The 17,164-nt window shown below is 37.6% G+C and overlaps 1 protein-coding gene across 38 annotated transcripts in view; it reads right to left on the reverse strand.

Moving 5' to 3' along the window:
• Positions 1 to 17,164, reverse strand: part of Psi (P-element somatic inhibitor) — a 70,359-nt gene that overhangs the window by 17,391 nt on the left and 35,804 nt on the right. For 15 of the 38 annotated variants that reach the window (XM_067094977.1, XM_067094956.1, XM_067094953.1 and 12 more), the window contains 11 exons: positions 11,922 to 12,039; positions 11,584 to 11,804; positions 11,147 to 11,268; positions 10,831 to 11,013; positions 7,946 to 8,129; positions 7,648 to 7,779; positions 7,330 to 7,487; positions 6,906 to 7,005; positions 2,929 to 3,075; positions 2,228 to 2,373; positions 1,770 to 1,922 (listed from right to left, as the gene is read on the reverse strand). In XM_067094977.1, the coding sequence (XP_066951078.1) occupies positions 1,770 to 1,922; positions 2,228 to 2,373; positions 2,929 to 3,075; positions 6,906 to 7,005; positions 7,330 to 7,487; positions 7,648 to 7,779; positions 7,946 to 8,129; positions 10,831 to 11,013; positions 11,147 to 11,268; positions 11,584 to 11,804; positions 11,922 to 12,039 (1,664 nt within the window). The remainder of the gene's footprint in view (positions 1 to 1,769; positions 1,923 to 2,227; positions 2,374 to 2,928; positions 3,076 to 6,905; positions 7,006 to 7,329; positions 7,488 to 7,647; positions 7,780 to 7,945; positions 8,130 to 10,830; positions 11,014 to 11,146; positions 11,269 to 11,583; positions 11,805 to 11,921; positions 12,040 to 17,164) is intronic. The other 23 variants (XM_067094962.1, XM_067094955.1, XM_067094976.1 and 20 more) reach the window with 7 other exon arrangements.

Here is a 17,164-nt window from a genome sequence, read left to right on the forward strand (position 1 = left end):
CGAAAATAGATCTATTGTTCGGTGGTCTCGGTATATGCTGTACGAGACGCAGCCCACAAAACTTTAACCATGGCCTGGTTTATGTCGTTGCCAGAAGCAAAATTATCTATCTTCAACCTTACATAAAATAAAAACTACTGAGGCTAGAGGGCCACAATTTGGTAGGTTTGATGATTGGAAGGTGGATGATCAATATACCAATTTACAGTCCTCTAGCCACAGTAGTTTTTAAAATCAGAGGGCAGAGAGAAAAAAGTGCAGACAGACAAAGCCGGCACAATAGTTTTCTTCTCAGAAAACTAAAAGAGCACTGTCACGACATTTTCTCTCATCCCATGCTGTATGAAAATTTGGTTAGAAAAATAAATGAAAAGGGATAGACCATTGCCACAATAAGGGCAGTCCAAAAATTTCTAAATAGCCATTATCTAGAATTAAACAGACTGAAAAGCACCCCCCAACAATTATCACTGGCTAGGTTACCAAATTTCTGTAGAGTAGCAAAAGGGAGGCACGATGGGATTAGTTCAACATATAACAATACCATAGTCCCAACATTTCCGTAACATAGCTACTAATCTCCAATTAAACTCGTAATGAACACAGTTCAGGCTACATAAAGTGAAATGTCTCCATTACCAGCTTTTCATGCTACCTACGGTGCATATTATGTTCAAGCCTGATAAAAATATTAAACAAAATAAACCATAAGTAGTAATACAGCCCTTCAATACTTCAAGAAAGGGGTACTCATCACAAAACACAAGACAAAGAAGAAATAATGCTAGATGTTGTATTCTAAGTGTAAAATACATATTCAAAGTTGCTCTTCACAGCCTTAACATTTTTGATTTTAGGTCTTTTCAAAACAAGAGAATATTCTAGGGTATCACCTCATCACTAATATTAAAGGATTTTGTCGCAAGAGTATCACCTCATCACTTACTAACTTACTAAACAAGGATTTTGTCACACGAGCATGGTGTAAGAACAACACCTAGTCAAGTTTTCAAGTAAATGTTTTACCTATAAGATTAATGACAGGTTACTGAAGCCATGCCTTACTGTGGTACTACTATACTAGTATGATCTCTGTCTAAAAATACCAAGCTATCCCTATAAAACTGAATTACTTGACACTCTAGCTCTAAAATGACCAAACTTGGAGCCACTTCAATAAAACCAGTATTGTAATCTTGGCTGAACACAGGGAAAGGGGCATCCAGGTACTAACAAGGATTCAATTTAATACTATAGTCCAATTCATGGAAGTAACTGAACAAAATGCGACTATCCCATAAAGACTGCTTTAAGAATACAGTCCTTCATGCTTCAACCAAAACCTCACTTCATATTTGGAAAAAATATTGAACTGTGCAGTTGGGATGTGCTTAAAAATGTCTTTCAGTTATCACCTCAATTTTAGACCATTTCACAAAACTTTCAGGATTACAAAGAATGTTAATACATGTATATGTATAAAACACTTGAAACTGCATATTAAACCTAACACTCTGGAACAAGGAAATTTTGACAATCTGCATTATGCAACTGTCTGGCAAAAATAAAAATAAAAAATACCACCCTAAATTAAAATTAGAGAATAGAACTCAAAATGTTCACCTACAATAAAAAAAAAAAAAAAAAAACCATCAAAATTGATGGTCGAGTTTTAAGGAACATTCCTAGCGACAGCACCCGTTACCACTTGATGTATCGTACGAGGTACTCTGGCCTCCTTTTTTACCAACCAGAACAGATCCACTGACCTTGGAAGCTTTGACTTGTGCCTCAATTTTATCGGCTTCTGCGTGCATGCCCTGTGCCCTGTAGTACTCTATCCACTGTTGCGAGTAGTCCTGTGCACCCGGCGCACCACCACCTACGCCACCTCCAGGAGCCGCTGGCTGCGCACCTCCACCCTAGAGCATCAATAATGCAGGAAGTTAAGAAAATCTGCAACACACTGCTAATATATCTATGTGACTTGTTCAAGACAAAGAAAAGCTATAATAGTGGAATTAACGTTAAAAGTGTGCGATTCCCAAATAAAAATCCTCAAGCACTGACTGCACAAACTGAAGAATAAGCAATCCTGTTCAGAACACCCCAAAGGCACTAACACTTTATTAACTACTGTGAGTTATTGATGCTCTAGAATGGCAAATGGCTGTCCTGGTATGAGGGGGAATTAAAAAAAAAAAAAAAAAAGGGGGGGGACAAATACCTGTTGAGGTGCAGCATTAGGGGTAGGACCACCTGGGCCACCAACTTTCATACTCTTGGCCTGATGCTCTATTGCTTCTGCTTCCCTGTGCATACCCATGCTTCTGTAGTAGTCTGCCCACTGTGCTGAGTAGTCTGCCTGGCCACCTGCAAGGTAAAAGTCATATCCAAACTGATATTCAACTCGTCCAAAGGTAAGGCGATTAGTGAATATACTCACTTCAGCTGACAGAGAGAGAGAGAGAGAGAGAAAGAGAAAGAGAAAGAGGGAGAGAGTGAATGTAACCAAACCAAGTGCCTAATTACATAGCCCTAGCCCAAAGTGTTTGTTTTACATATTGTTATGGGTTAACTTTACATGAATCCAGTTTCATCAACACTTTCCCTTAATTTCCTTTAAAGATTAAGATATGGTTGATTTTATTGATACATGATGTATCCCAACATAAGCTAAAAAACTAACCATCCATATTCTATGATTGCGAGAAACCATAGCTAGACATTATGTACTACAATTTACTATTATTGTTCAAGATCTAAAGAATTGTGAAGTACAAGGTCTTCACTTTTTCAGGGTAGTGTTATCCATTGTGAATTGATCCTGTAAGGCTGAGAAAATGGACAAATCTGCCTTATCTAGAACAAAAATTCATCATGCCACACTGGCAATACTGACCACATATTACATAAAATATTACTCACCAGCTCCAGGACCAGATGGAGGTTGATTGGCATTGGGTTGTGGTTGACTATTAGGAGGTGCATTGCTATTTTGTTGATTTTGCCCAGGGTAGTATTGTGAAAAATATGCTGCCCACGCTGCTGCATTAGCATCTGCTGCTTGTTTGGCTAACAAAAATATAATTACTATTTTAATAACCACAAAAACAAAGAAAATTTATTACTGTTTTCCATTCCCACTATACACAAAAGATACCAAAAAACTAGAGGTAACTAGATATATTGCCAGTCAATCCCTCTCTCAAAATTTGTTCATGTTAATTTCCCAGTATAGGTTCAAAGAATGATCTCTAACAAATTGAAACATTTTGCAATATTCCTCACTAACTTTCCTCAATGCTGATAAAATTACCCCAAAAATTCTCTTCAAGGGTGTTAATACTTAAGTGCCTTAGTGGCATACTGTACAAGGTATTTAAAAAGATTTTTGCAGCATTCCTTCCCATCCCTAAAGTCTTTTAGCTAATACCAATATTCCTACCTAGCTTTTAACTTGTCACTTTACTTTATTTCAGTTTTCCCCTCACTTAACAATAAACCCTTCGGGCAGTCCCTTAGTCTAGAAATATGACTCGGTGGTCTTGAACTCAATTAAAAATCCTTAAACAATACACAATCCCTCCAATGAGCAACTGCAGAAAAAATAACTTGGTGCCAAAAAGGTTACCTAAAAAAAATTCTAAACCAAATTCACCAATAAAACGTGAAGTTTACTGATTAAAGTCAACACTTGCTGATACTTTATTCTAAGGCATTACAGAATTACCATTTCCCAAAGCCAAGAGATTTAAATAAAATTCAAGGTAAAGGTAACAAGCAGTTACAATTAAGAGCTTTAAAATTTTTTTTTCTTTGCTTGGTGACCTGTTGTTTTACTTTATGTATGTGGGGGTGTATTGCTTAGTGTGTCTTCTGTGACACTTTGGACAACTAAAAGTTCTTTGCAGCATTCCTTCTGCTCCTAACTGCAGTTGTCCAATTTCTTAACTTTACCTTCCTCCATATCATATATAAAAATTTAGCCAACCCACTGAGTTAACATCCCTAACTCTCAAAAGGCTAGTCAATTCCACCTCTCATTCAAGAAAAACACTTCTGTCAAGTGTTCTTGTTAGATTATTTTACAATAATCATGATCCACTTTCTAAAGTGAAGTCCATAGATCAGATGTCCATACACAGCAATTGTCCCCTAACCTGTTTCACCATAAACATCTTTTCAAGTTGCACGCACGCACTCATGTGCACACACACGCTCTAACTGCTGTCCTCTGAAATTGCAGTAGTTATGTATTCCTAAAACTGAAATGGCAGTAGTTACGTATTCCATAAAACAATCTGCTAACTTTTAATAAAATCCAGTAATTTAGGATTTCTCAGCAAATGTTTCCCTATAATGCTTGTAAAGGACAATGACCATTTTTTTATACTTTGGTATCTACTTCAACAGGTAACCCTTTAACCCTTACAGGCCAGGCATGATCATGTGAGGCATAACATCTTTAGATGTTCTATCAAGTTTGCCTTGGCTGAGAATCAGTATTTCACGCCATACAGTGTGAACAAAATTTGTGGGAATAATGTTCAAATCACTTTGATGGGCCATAAATGACTTACAGAAACTCTTCTGGCTACACTAATAGCTCAGCACAGGATAGAGGGAAATCAGTGTGACTTGAGATTTCGTGGGGGGAATTTACTGCATCTCCTGGTCCCAGGACATCTGGTAAGTATTTGCACACAAATATACCCAGGGACTACTGTTGGTTTTAGTTCTTATTTTTTACAATAGTATGTCAGCTGTAATTCTTATTTTGAAAAGTAAAGTATAGAGAAATATTAGAAAATCAAGTATAACTCACTGGAAGGTACTGCAGCTCTCCATCTTAGTACATCTCATAAATATTTTACCAATCAAAAGATATAAAACAAGTACTTAGGTAAATTAGCATATTTCTAAGTCTTGGAAAAAGAGGTCCCACACAAGGTTGGAAACATTCACTTTCAACTTCCCATGGAATGTACAGAGTATTTTCATAATTTTTTTAAACCATGTACATTTTCATATCTTCCTCTTTCCACAGATTTTTTTCTTTTTTTAAGTTGGCCAACCTTAAAGTGTACCAGGTCTAGGATGCTCTTAATATTTATTTTAGCCTAGCCTTTAAGGGCTAATCATATATATATATATATCCTAACTGAAAAAAATGCAAATCTGAAACCACCAACAAGAATACAATAATTCTGCAAGTACAGTCATTCTAAGTAGTTAACAAAACCTACAGACTGACTCCCACATGGGCACTGCTTCCCTAATTACTGTCAATATCAACCTTCCCGTGGTTGGAATATTCATATTTCATCCATTTTCACATTTGAACTCACTCCAGTCTTCCAAAACACAGTAAGGCTAAGTTCCATTTATTTCACACGCAGGTGGAAATAAACATCATAACCACTAAAATTTATCCAAGCAAACCACCATAATTTATGATTATACCCTATTTACACAAATGAAAACATTCCCTAAAATCAAATGAGAAAAAAGGAAGCTGTATTCAGATTACTAATTATATATGAAAGTTGAATTTATGATGAAATATTAAAGAAAAACCAAAAATACACATGCACACAAGCTCAGAACCTATTTTGAATAATTAAAAGTTTGATTATAGCACCTACAATTGTAAGTTAAAACCATCTTTGATGTTAATATGATTATGTTCCACAACACATGTAAAAATATTCTTAGGTATACATATCAGAGCATTTTACGCAGCAGTATCCTTCAGTGTGAGCCAGAGTTGAATGCTGTGACTTGGTAACAAGGTCTAAGTCAACTGGTGAAATGAACGCAAGGAAGGAAACCTCCCCCCACCCCACACCATCACCAGGCACTTTTTCCTCTGGCACTAGCCAAGCAGGTTGGTTGAGGTGGGATTATTTTAAGTTTCCATTTGCATACTTAGGACTGATTAATTGATTTACCATTACTAAACTGGCATTGCGACATCTAGGTTACTGACACCGTAAAGAAACTAAATTTAAAAACTGACAAGGAAAAAAAATAGTTTAAAAGGCATTTCATATAAGAAATATCTGATATATATACATGTAAGCATGGAAAAACTAATATGTAAGGGGAAGGGGGGACAAGATTTTTTTTTTTTTTTTCCCTCAAGTTCAAGGGGCATATTTTCCCTTGACAACACCAGCTAAAGGTTTTTAGCTTTCCTTGTCATGTTCCCAAAACCTTCCATTGCACACGTCACCAACTTGCATACTCCTCACAGGGAATATCATGACTGGAGGTCTCATCCCTTAAAAGGAAGAGTATCAGTGCAAATCTATAAAAAAAAATAGAGTTCATCAATGGATCTAAAAATTCAGAGTACATTAAACTCCCACACAATCATTCTCATCTTTAACCACTATGCTGTTTACTCTTCATATGCAAATCCATATATCTTTTTAAAATTCAGAAAACACCCAAAAGAATAAGGAATTAAATTTCAACTTGGCAGTGTGCAGGAGCAGTGAGACATCCTCACTCAATCCTAGTTGAACCATATATATAAAAAGAAAGTCTGTGACAAAAGGCAAGTAGGGCTATTATTAACACCAGTTGCACTACTTCATTACCAAGTTTCAATAATTCCAGATTACACTGAAGGAGGCTCAAACATAAAAAGCTCTGGCTTGTATTCCCAGAGAACAAATACCAATACCAATTACATAAATATAAGCTAGGGATATTGAATCTTAAATTATTTATGGAAGCTCCCTACAACACTAATAATATCTGGACCATACAATACAATGCCTTCTCTAAACTTTCCACAGCAAACAAGATGATATAAGGCTAATCTATTTTGGGACTCTTAAAACCACATTTATAAAAACCTAAACTGAATAAAATAAAAAATAAACGATACTCACTGGGATCATTGGGATGGCCTTGATTCCACTGTTGATACGCATTACCCCAACCCTGTGGTGCCAGATTTGTATTACCATTTTGACCAGGACCACCAGGACCCTGAACAAAACAGTTAGGCAAGTATTTACTTTATTATGACAAAAGCTGAACTTGCTCAAAATAACTGTTTAACTCTCTACTGCATCAAGGAGACTTGTTGTACTTACTTTAATATGTAACAAGAAGGTACTTGCATTATCAGTATTCAATACTCTCCTGTACTTTAGCACTTAATAAATTAACTCACTCTTTCAATAATGTTAAAAATAGGTGCATAATACAAAAGGTGGATCGCAATTCTCAAAACTATCAAATGAAAAAATTTATTTTGTCAAGAAGGGTCAAAATCTCAAAGACAGGCAACTAATCTCTGAATATACTTACCATGCCTGCTTTTTCTGCTATCATTTTCTTCGCATTTTCTATTTGCTCGTGAGATCCACGAATTATGAATGTCTTCTCATTAATGTTCTGGGGCGGTCGTCTATCCAACTCACAGTGTGCACCAGTCTGCTGGTTAATTGTTCGGATAGTTTCACCACCTAAAACCAAACATAAAAATTATGAAGGCATTTCTTGCGTTCACAAGTTCATAAAGTATTGATTTTTCAAGTTACAGCAGTTCCTTTAGTATCTACAAATATAAAATTTCAGGTAGGACAAATTCAATTGTCTTCATATTTGAAATGAAGCAGTACCTACCTTTCCCTATTACTAAACCACATTTGTTTGCAGGAACATTAAATATAGCTTCTAATTTGTCATTTGGTCCACCACGTCCACCACCACCGCCTTGACCTCCCATGGGGCCTCCCATTGGCCCACCACGACCCACTGTAGTTAGAAACAATGCTTGGTTAAGTATGTAATAAAATTCAATAGTGTACTGTGCTACAAAATCATCTCATATCTGTAACATAAAATGTTATTCAGAGAAACAAGTCACTTTATATATGAAATAAAAAAACAATTGCACTTTTTCACGTTGAAAGTCACTTACTAGGTCCACCTGGTCCACCAGGTCCACCCATCCCTGGTCCACCAGGGCCACCGGGTCCTCCTGGGCCACCTGGACCACCAAAACCTCCACGACCCATAGGGCCTCCTGGCCCACCGTGACCACCTCGACCACCCCAGTCATTATTGAAGCCACCCCGACCACCCCGGCCGCCACCAAATCGTTCCTAAAATTATAAAAAAAAAAAACTTTAGAGCACGTATATTGGAGAACCACACTCAAGACTTAAATTTAATAAAAAAAGATTAGAAATTAGTCTCTTGGTGTCTAAACCTTGCACTACAGCATTCATAACAAATGTTCATTCTGAGATAGGTAAAATATTGTACTTGACAAAATATTATACAATCTAAAACAATTTCCTTGATGATCTTGCTTTACATGGAAGACTGCAAAATGGCAAAAAATTGATATATATACCAGCAGCAAAACCTTCTATACCTTCTCCCAGGGAAAAGACTTGGCAAAACAAACAAACAAACAAACGAGAGAGAGAGAGAGAGAGAGAGAGAGAGAGAGAGAGAGAGAGAGAGAGAGAGAATATCGATCTAACCTTCTCATAATTTTTCAAACACTACTTTCTCTTAACCATTAAGGGAAGGATTGAGCCTCAGTGTGAAGTAAAACGGATTGGGGAGGTGGACAAATTGAGCCTGTTAAACAATATTATGCACCACTGATATGATAAGAATGAGGAGAGAGAGAGGTGCCAATATTTCTATATGCTATAAATTCACTAATGGCACTTTTATACTGACTTGAGAGTCGGGCCAGTTGCCGCAGACGCCTTACCAGCCGTCAGCAATGCTTCTGACTTGAAGGGGAAAAGTATTGCATCTCTCTCTCACGAGTCTTTTTGTAAATTTGCTTGTAAATATACGAAGGAGTTGCTGTTGCTTTTTATTTTTGTCTTACGATAGTATGTCAGTTGTAAATGTAATTTTACAAAGAAAATTGCAAAGAAATATTAGAAAACTCATGTAAAAGTAAAAAAGTTACTGAATCTTCCTTCTCATAAATTTACATGAATATTTTTCAACAAATATGCAAAAAATTTATTACTGCTTTTATTTCTTATCTGTTTTGATATTGTGAGCAGTAATAATTTTACAATACAAATTTATTAGAAAAAACATATGTAAGTTGGTAAAATTTACGATTGTATTGTAAATGAGGCCCCACAAGGGGTTGTAAATAGTCATTTTCAACTTCTCATTGAAGGTAGGGAAAATTTAACAATTTTTTTTTATACAGTGTGCATGCATTCTTGGCAAGGAAAGTGAGGATACAGGTTTTTTAAATCTTCGGACATATATTGCTCAATAATGCGACGTCTGGCAACTTTAGACAGGGGAGGAGCTTCAGGCTTATTGTTTTTTTGCTTGACCCCCTATAACTTTCAGTCATATTCTACGGTTCTGAAATCATTGATACTTACCAGTAAATGCAGTAGTAAGCTTTACATTATTTGTTCAAGTTGTAATTTGCAGCAACAGTTCTGAGCAAAATAAACATTTTTCAACATAACCTACCTAGTAATGTTACACAAATGAATTTATGACACCACAATGAACAGAATATGCTTGCATAATCGGAAACGCGATCTTCCATAATGATTTAATGTCCAGCCAAAAACATTGGAAACAATAAGAAGAGAGAGAGAGAGAGAGAGAGAGAGAGAGAGAGAGAGAGAGAGAGAGAGAGAGAGAGAGAGAGAGAGAGAGAGAGAGAGAGAGAGAGAGAGAGAGAGAGAGAGAGAGAGAGAGAGAGAGAGAGAGAGAGAGAGAGACAGACAGAGAGAGAGAGAGATGCTCATTTCATTATTTTTTCCTTTTAGAGATTGAGCAATACTATATTTATATAGTATGTTTTAGCAATGGAGAGAGAGAGAGAGAGAGAGAGAGAGAGAGAGAGAGAGAGAGAAACTATGGCAATGTCAAGAAACATCCCGTTACTTATGTTTTCCCGCCAAAGTTCTCATGCTGCTCCTCACATCATAGAGAACGCTCTTGCGAATTTAAATAGATTTCGTCAACCTACCCTTACTGCCATTAATTCCAGGTGACTTTCAACACCGTGAAATACAAATATGAATACGTAAAAATGAAAGAAATTATCATTACCTCGTATAATGATGCAATAACAAGCCTGTTCATAACGGAAAGCAAGTAAATATTGCCGTCTGATAAACAGTACTACACCGAGATATCCACACACTATCTTTTAGATCTCTATGAACAAAGTCATCCGAGAAATTCTGATTACTTCGGACATGCATGGTGTTTTCAAGTATCAGAACGTTTTTGTTTTGCAGATTTAACATATATGATATAATTTGCATTGTATTTTCATATTCTAGAGTAAATTTACCGAGACTGTGTGTTTTCTGTAAGAAAAAAATTAAAATTCGATGAACGAAATCTAATGAAAGCTGTATCCTCACTTTCCTTGCCGAGTGTACATGTCATTCTCTTTCCATTGACTTTTTTTTATTTTGCCGACCTCAAAGTTTCCCCGGTCTGGGGTGCTGCACATTGATAAATTATGGCGTCCCTTAAGGGTTAAGGAGAGCACCGACTCCATATGGCCCCATTATAAAGTAAATGAAAGTTTTCATCTTATGACTGAGGGGATTTATTTCAAATTTTTACCACTTATTCCAGAACTAATAATTCTTTCACAGGGACAGTTAGAAACTCGACCTCCAAGTTCATTCGTTTTCCAGCTGAAAAAATCTAGCTTTGTCAAATGACATGCACTCATTCAAAAAAGTGAAACTATAAAATTAAAGTCAAATTTCCCAGGTAACTTTCTGTAGGAAAATGGAAAACCAAATTTAATACATTCTTGCCACAAAAGTTACTTACCCTCTCATCGCCACCACCATATTCATCCCTATCACGATCTCTATCTCGTCGATCTCTATCACCTCTGCCTTCGCCTCTTCTGTCACCAAAACCACCTCTACCCCGACCTCTGCCACCGAACTGCGCAGCTTGAGTCTCTTTTTCAGCAATTAAATCGTATACAAGTTGCTTGGCCATTTCAACCTTTAAAAGATGGTAAAAAATACTTCATCAATCCCTACTTCAATAAATTAAAACTATTGCCATTCTAATACCAAGAGAAAAATAATGTCAAACACACAAACTACACGGAAAATGGTATTCAGAAGTGCTGTACCTTCTGATGATCACCACTAATTCTAAGGGGCTTTTCATTTTCCTGCTGTGGGCCATCCTGTATGATAACCATCTTTGCCCCACTCTTTTCTTGGAGCTGTTTAATAGTCTCACCACCTTTGCCTGTAACAGATGAAAACTGCGATACACTCTCATACAACTAAAAAATTATAACTATTTCACAATATCTTTGTAATTTTGAATTTACAAACATCCTACACGAGCTATCATTTTCTTTCCTCTTAATTATAGGACACCAAAATACCCATCATAACTACAAATCTTGTAATGCAGCTAAAAAAAAAATTTAGATTACCAGTGAATGGCATGGCATGGCAAGGCCACTGGAAAAAAAAATACAGCACAATGAAACTTTACATGCTTGGCTACTTTAAACTTTCAGCCTTACCTACTTACCTCTTATTAAATGAACCTTACCTATTATAAGTCCAACTTTTGGGCCTGGAATGCTTATTTCCACAGTAGCAGCATTTCCTCCCATTTCCATGCCAGGAGGACCCATGGGACCACCACCCCCTGGTGGACCACCTGGACCACCACCAGGCCCTCCCATTCCTCCACGTCCACGCCGTTCAGCTGGTGTATCACCACGCTGAACTATGTCAAATATCATATCTTTTGCACGATTAATAGCATCCCTGCAAAAAGGGACAAAATTACGTATCAAATTTATATTTCATACGAGTTTATAAAGACTTGTTTTCCAAGATTTCATCATTTTCAGTAAAATTTCAATGTGGAAACTGTCAAGTTACCTAGGGCCAGAAATTGTACAAACACGTTCAGGTAAACCGCCACTGTCTTGAGCCATCTGGATCTTAGCTCCTGATTCACGTTGCAGTCTAGAAATCTGCTCACCACCACGTCCAATGACTGTAATCAGAAATTGCACCATTCACAGGCATAAGTAAATGAGCCTTAGTCACGCACTGGGCAAAGATTGAGAAAATACTTACTCAAAAGAAATAAAATACTCCAAAATTATAAACTCAAGAAGTAAACTGAAGGACCAACATACCTACCATACCACCTCCAAGACAGGAGAGGAGGAAGGGAGAAAAAAATATATCAAGAGCTGGATCAGTTAAAATCCAAAGGTGCTCACACTGTTTATGTTGACTTAAGGTGAAGCATATCATTAAGGACCAGAAACCAGTCCTCAAAAGTGTGGCTCAATCCTAAGGCAGTCACTGCTATTGCCATGAGACTTCAAAAATAACTTACATAGGTAAACAAGGTTCCTCACTTCAATTTTACTATCACCTCACATCACAAACGCTCCTTCCTCTGATTCAGCATTCACAACTGCATTACTCTGACTTCAAAAGCTCTATTCATTCTACAATTTCATTAGTGATTACAATCCACTCATTCTTCGACTATACTTAAAAAGCACCATATTCATGTATGAATGGCAGGTTTATAACAATCACTCTCTTGCACATCAAAGATCAAATACTGTATTTTTAAGATAGTTCTATAATTTCCATTAAATACACTATCATGGGTATTTTGCAGCAGGAACAGAAGTTTAATTTTTATAATTTGAACAATTTTCCCATTGTAAACTAATTCTCTTCTGATCAATGTCTCTTTGATGTAAACTAATTCTCTTCTGATCAATGTCTCTTTGATGCACTTCAATTGCAAAGATCAAACTATTAAATGTAACAATATTTTATAATAAAGTGACTTCAAAACTAGCTAATTTGATGAGTTTGATGGCTACCTAAAATCCTCAGTAGGAAATGATAATGACAAATACCAAAATTTCTCATGGTAATAAAAAATTAAGGTTAAACTAATCTGTCTTTAACATAAATTGGAGACAATTTACCTATTGATAAATATGAAATTCCAAGAACTATGTGTTAAACAGATAAAATAAAAAGTTCATACACAGTAGTTGAAAATGGTCCTTACAAAGCAACAAAATTAACAAAATGCATAAATGTTACAAGAGCACTTATAAGCTGTATGTGTACTGGATAAACCACAAAATGCAGTAATTTGTATTTTTCCTTGGTATACACACCAGGGCCCTTTACGTAGGATTCCTCAGCATGAGGTGGAATTGGTCGCTGAAACTTGGTAACAAGGTACTTGACTGGTGGTAGGTGAGTGGGGAGGAACCCTCCATTCACCTGTGTAATCCCTGATGCTGACCTTATTTCTTCAGCACCAGGGGTTGCGTGGGAAGGAGGAGGATGAGGTGGGTTTACGATAAGCTTTGGTTTGCATAACTAGGAAAAATACAAATTACTTTAAAATGGGTGATTTGTACCCATGGGAATGCAAACCATCACTTTTCACAAACAAGGCTTACTCATTAGGCGGAAGGATAGCCTCAACTCACGGGCAAGTTGAATCCCCACCGACTGTGCTCCCGGTCACAATCATAACCAGGGGTGAATGATTCCTGTAAAATCCTACACAACTTGGCATGGGGATGCTGGCTTTGTCAAGTCCTCATGTTAAAGGGGAGAGCAGTGGGAGTCGTCTCTCATGAGATGAAGCTCTGTGATCAGATATCTGGTTAAGTCTACTTGCATCGTTGTCTGTCCAGAACATATTAGTCAAAGCTGCTTCCTTCAAAAAGAAGGGAGAAAGAGAAGAGCCAGTACCTCAGCCATTCAACTTCAAGCCTTAAACATCTGATTACCTCCAATTAAATGCTTTTTTTCTGTCCAAGAAGCAATAAAAGACTACACAACCTGATGGACAGCCACCAGAGGTTCTATGGGCAAGAGTGCGAGGACACTGTGGGCAACATCCCTGGGAAAAATGAGATGAAGATAGTCTGTTGCTACCCAGCAATTACCTTCACTACTCATGAGCAAGAGTTCTCTAAACAGCTGGGGATGGGCCAAAATACCTGGCTTCCAGAGCCAGGGAAGATATCCAGTTGTCACCCGGAGTGACATGCAGGAGTTTTCCCAGGCAGCCCTCAGTCTGCAACTGAAGAGCTCCTCACCAGGAACTTCCTATAGCCGTGTGGTGAATTGGTCAATTACTAGAGCTCACCAAAGCTTGAAAATCTGCTATCCACACTAGTAATGACCAATTTATCCTATGTTCCCCTAATTGTTGAGCTGGCCTACCAAAACATTCCTTTTTGCCAGAATTTACCTAGCTGACAGCTCAACAGCACAGCAAACTACCCACTTGTGCATCTGCTTTGCCAAATGACAAAGGTGAAAGAAAACCATAACCCCCTCCCCCAATTTGTCAATGCAAGCCACTACACTCATGTTGTTGCTCAACACTATGAGTAGCCTGTCCCACAATCCCAGAATTCTTGCTGAGCTAGCAGCACTGCCTTCATTTCCAAGATACTGATGTGCAGATGAGGCTTACCCTGTCAACATGCCTGGTGCAGCCAGACCACCAAGATGTGCACCCACCCCTTTGAGTCCAAGATAAGAAGCAAATCCACAAGGAAGGGGGGGGGGAGGGAGATTGAAGGAACTCCCACAAAGGGTTTCCTGTCGTCCAGTCACCAGGCGAGGTCCTTCTTTACTTCCCTGCACAAGGGCATGAGGTAAGAGGGAGGGTCACTTGAGGCTGACCAATGGCAAGACAGGCATCCCCTATTCTCCCTTCTTCCTGTTACCTCTCTTCCTAGCCATAGCTGGAAAGGGAAGCTGAGAGGGTTGGAAGGTAGCTCCTAGCCCTGCCTACAGGAGGATGTCTTCTCTTATGTTCCGTCTTGTTTTTGTGGAAAAGCCCCTTCCGCTGATGAACACAAAAGGTGGCTGCAGTTCCCTTTGTTATCCTGGAGGACTAAAAGTGATTGCACAATGGATATCTTAATGCCCTTCTCCAAAACCTCAAATTTATTCTTTAAAGGTCATTAGGAGGATCCCAAGACTGATCCATTCTTCTGAGAGAGACTATGCTCCAAGGAACTTGTCAGGAAAAGAGCACAAGACGTAAGTATTCTCTGTATCTTACTGGCATGTCAACAGCAGGCAAGTAGCTGGCTCAATCTGCTGGACAACAGAGAACTTTCTCATCTCCATATAAATCTGTTAATCTGTGACATGATACCATGATCAATCAGCATAACTGCTTTAACACTGAAGCTATAAAAGTCAACGTTGCAACTCTATCTGAAGGCATTCTGAAGGAAAACCAGCCTCATATCCTAACAGTTTCCCCCCATAATAAGTGTTGGATCCTCTCCCAAAAGAGGATGACACACCAGTCTGCCTTGGTGAGTGCTTCAGACCACGGCCTTAAACACCGACTTAGTGGTACTGGTTGCTGAATGACAATTCAAAGCTGACCTGTAACTGCTCAAAATCATGGTCCACATTCCAACAGACAGTCTGGTAAGTTACTCTAAAAAAAATTATTTTCCCAGTGCCAAATTAAAGATATATACTGTAGTTACTCTACACCATGTAAAAGTTTAACTCAATTTGGTTCAGTCTTCTTGGAGAAATAAGCATTTTGTTTTGAAAAAATTAACTTTTCAGAAAACAGCAGACCAAAAAACTTTTCGGACTTTCAAGAATCTAGAGACAAACAAGACATCTTGAGCAAGTTATCCCTTTATAATTACGGCCCATTTTCTCTAACGCTAACACTAGAGAGAATGAGATATTTTAGTGGGTAAAAAGTATTTTTGTATTTTTCTTTAGCACTTTATGTGTCTTACAATTTTCATCCAAGTCTATAACTCACTTGCATCTATCCAGAATCAGTCATACAGACATTTTTTTTTTTTTACAATTTGTCTTTCACAGTGCCATACAAGCGCTGAGCACTGGAAATTGTCGGTAAAACTTTACTTAGTTGAGTGGCCCGATTCCTGCCAGTCGCCAACTTGGACAGGTTACTACCTTTTTTTGGGGGGGTTAAGGGGTCCTTCCCCAGGCTGGGTCAGGGGACGTCGCCTAAGTTAGGTTAGGTAGGTAAGATCTGGTTAGGTCAGGACCTGGCATTGTAGGAGAGGTTATGTCTGTGTATGAGGAACCAGTACATGGTCAACGACTGGCGGGAATTAGGCTGCACAACTAAAGTTTTACCAAATTGTCAACAACCCAATCTAAAAAATTGTTTTCCAGCATTAATGCTTCAGGATGTGTTTATTGGGACTTAAAACAGTTGAAAACTGTAAAAAAATAAAACTTGATAATTCCTAAAAATTCGGTGGTCGCCATGGCCCTTAACTTGACCACAGACAGAAAAAAGTATGTTTTAAATATAAAACTAAACCTTAATGACATCAGGTGGGTAGAGGGTTTTCCCTCCCCAACCTACCACCAGTTAATTGCTTTTTACCAAGCTCCAAAAACTGATTCCAGCTCATGCTGAGAAACACTTGTACACAAAAAGCTTCAGTTTGTATTCCCATAGGAACCAACAATGATTCCTGTCCTCACAGAAATCTGTAATGCGCTGTCCACCCTGAACATTTTACTCCTTCATATTCTAATTTTAAAATCATAAAAACTTTTCTTTTTTGCAGTGTCCCAACACTATTTTACTGAACTACAGTGCCAAGGTAACACTAAAATTTAGAGTGCAATTTACAGATGATTTGCTAAAAACTTAAAAAGATTTACTAGAGAAAACAGCTATGTAAATTTACAAGTCTAAAATCCTCATGACTAATTTATAAACTCCTCCAAGAAAAACACCCTAAACTCTTAAATTGCCACACACTATCCTGTGCAGCCCATTATATTTTAACTGTCACAAATGGTGCTGAGACAAACTCTCAAGATCCAAATATTACCCACACAAAATAAAATGACAAAACAGTTGACACTATGAAGATTTAACTACTAAATCCAAAGCTCAGTGCCCTAAATTCAAGCTATTAATATTCTTCTTTAATTAGAAACTGAACTTGGGGTGTATTGCAGTGCCTTACACTTCTAGACAATCGAAAATATTCCACTCCTGAGTTAATTACAAAACTTAATATCCATACACATATACCACTGGAACAATGTCACTTCCACTTTTATTTGCTATTTCTCAAAAC

The sequence above is a fragment of the Macrobrachium rosenbergii genome, chromosome 51, assembly GCF_040412425.1.
Source record: "Macrobrachium rosenbergii isolate ZJJX-2024 chromosome 51, ASM4041242v1, whole genome shotgun sequence".
Taxonomy (NCBI): Eukaryota; Metazoa; Arthropoda; class Malacostraca; order Decapoda; family Palaemonidae; genus Macrobrachium; species Macrobrachium rosenbergii.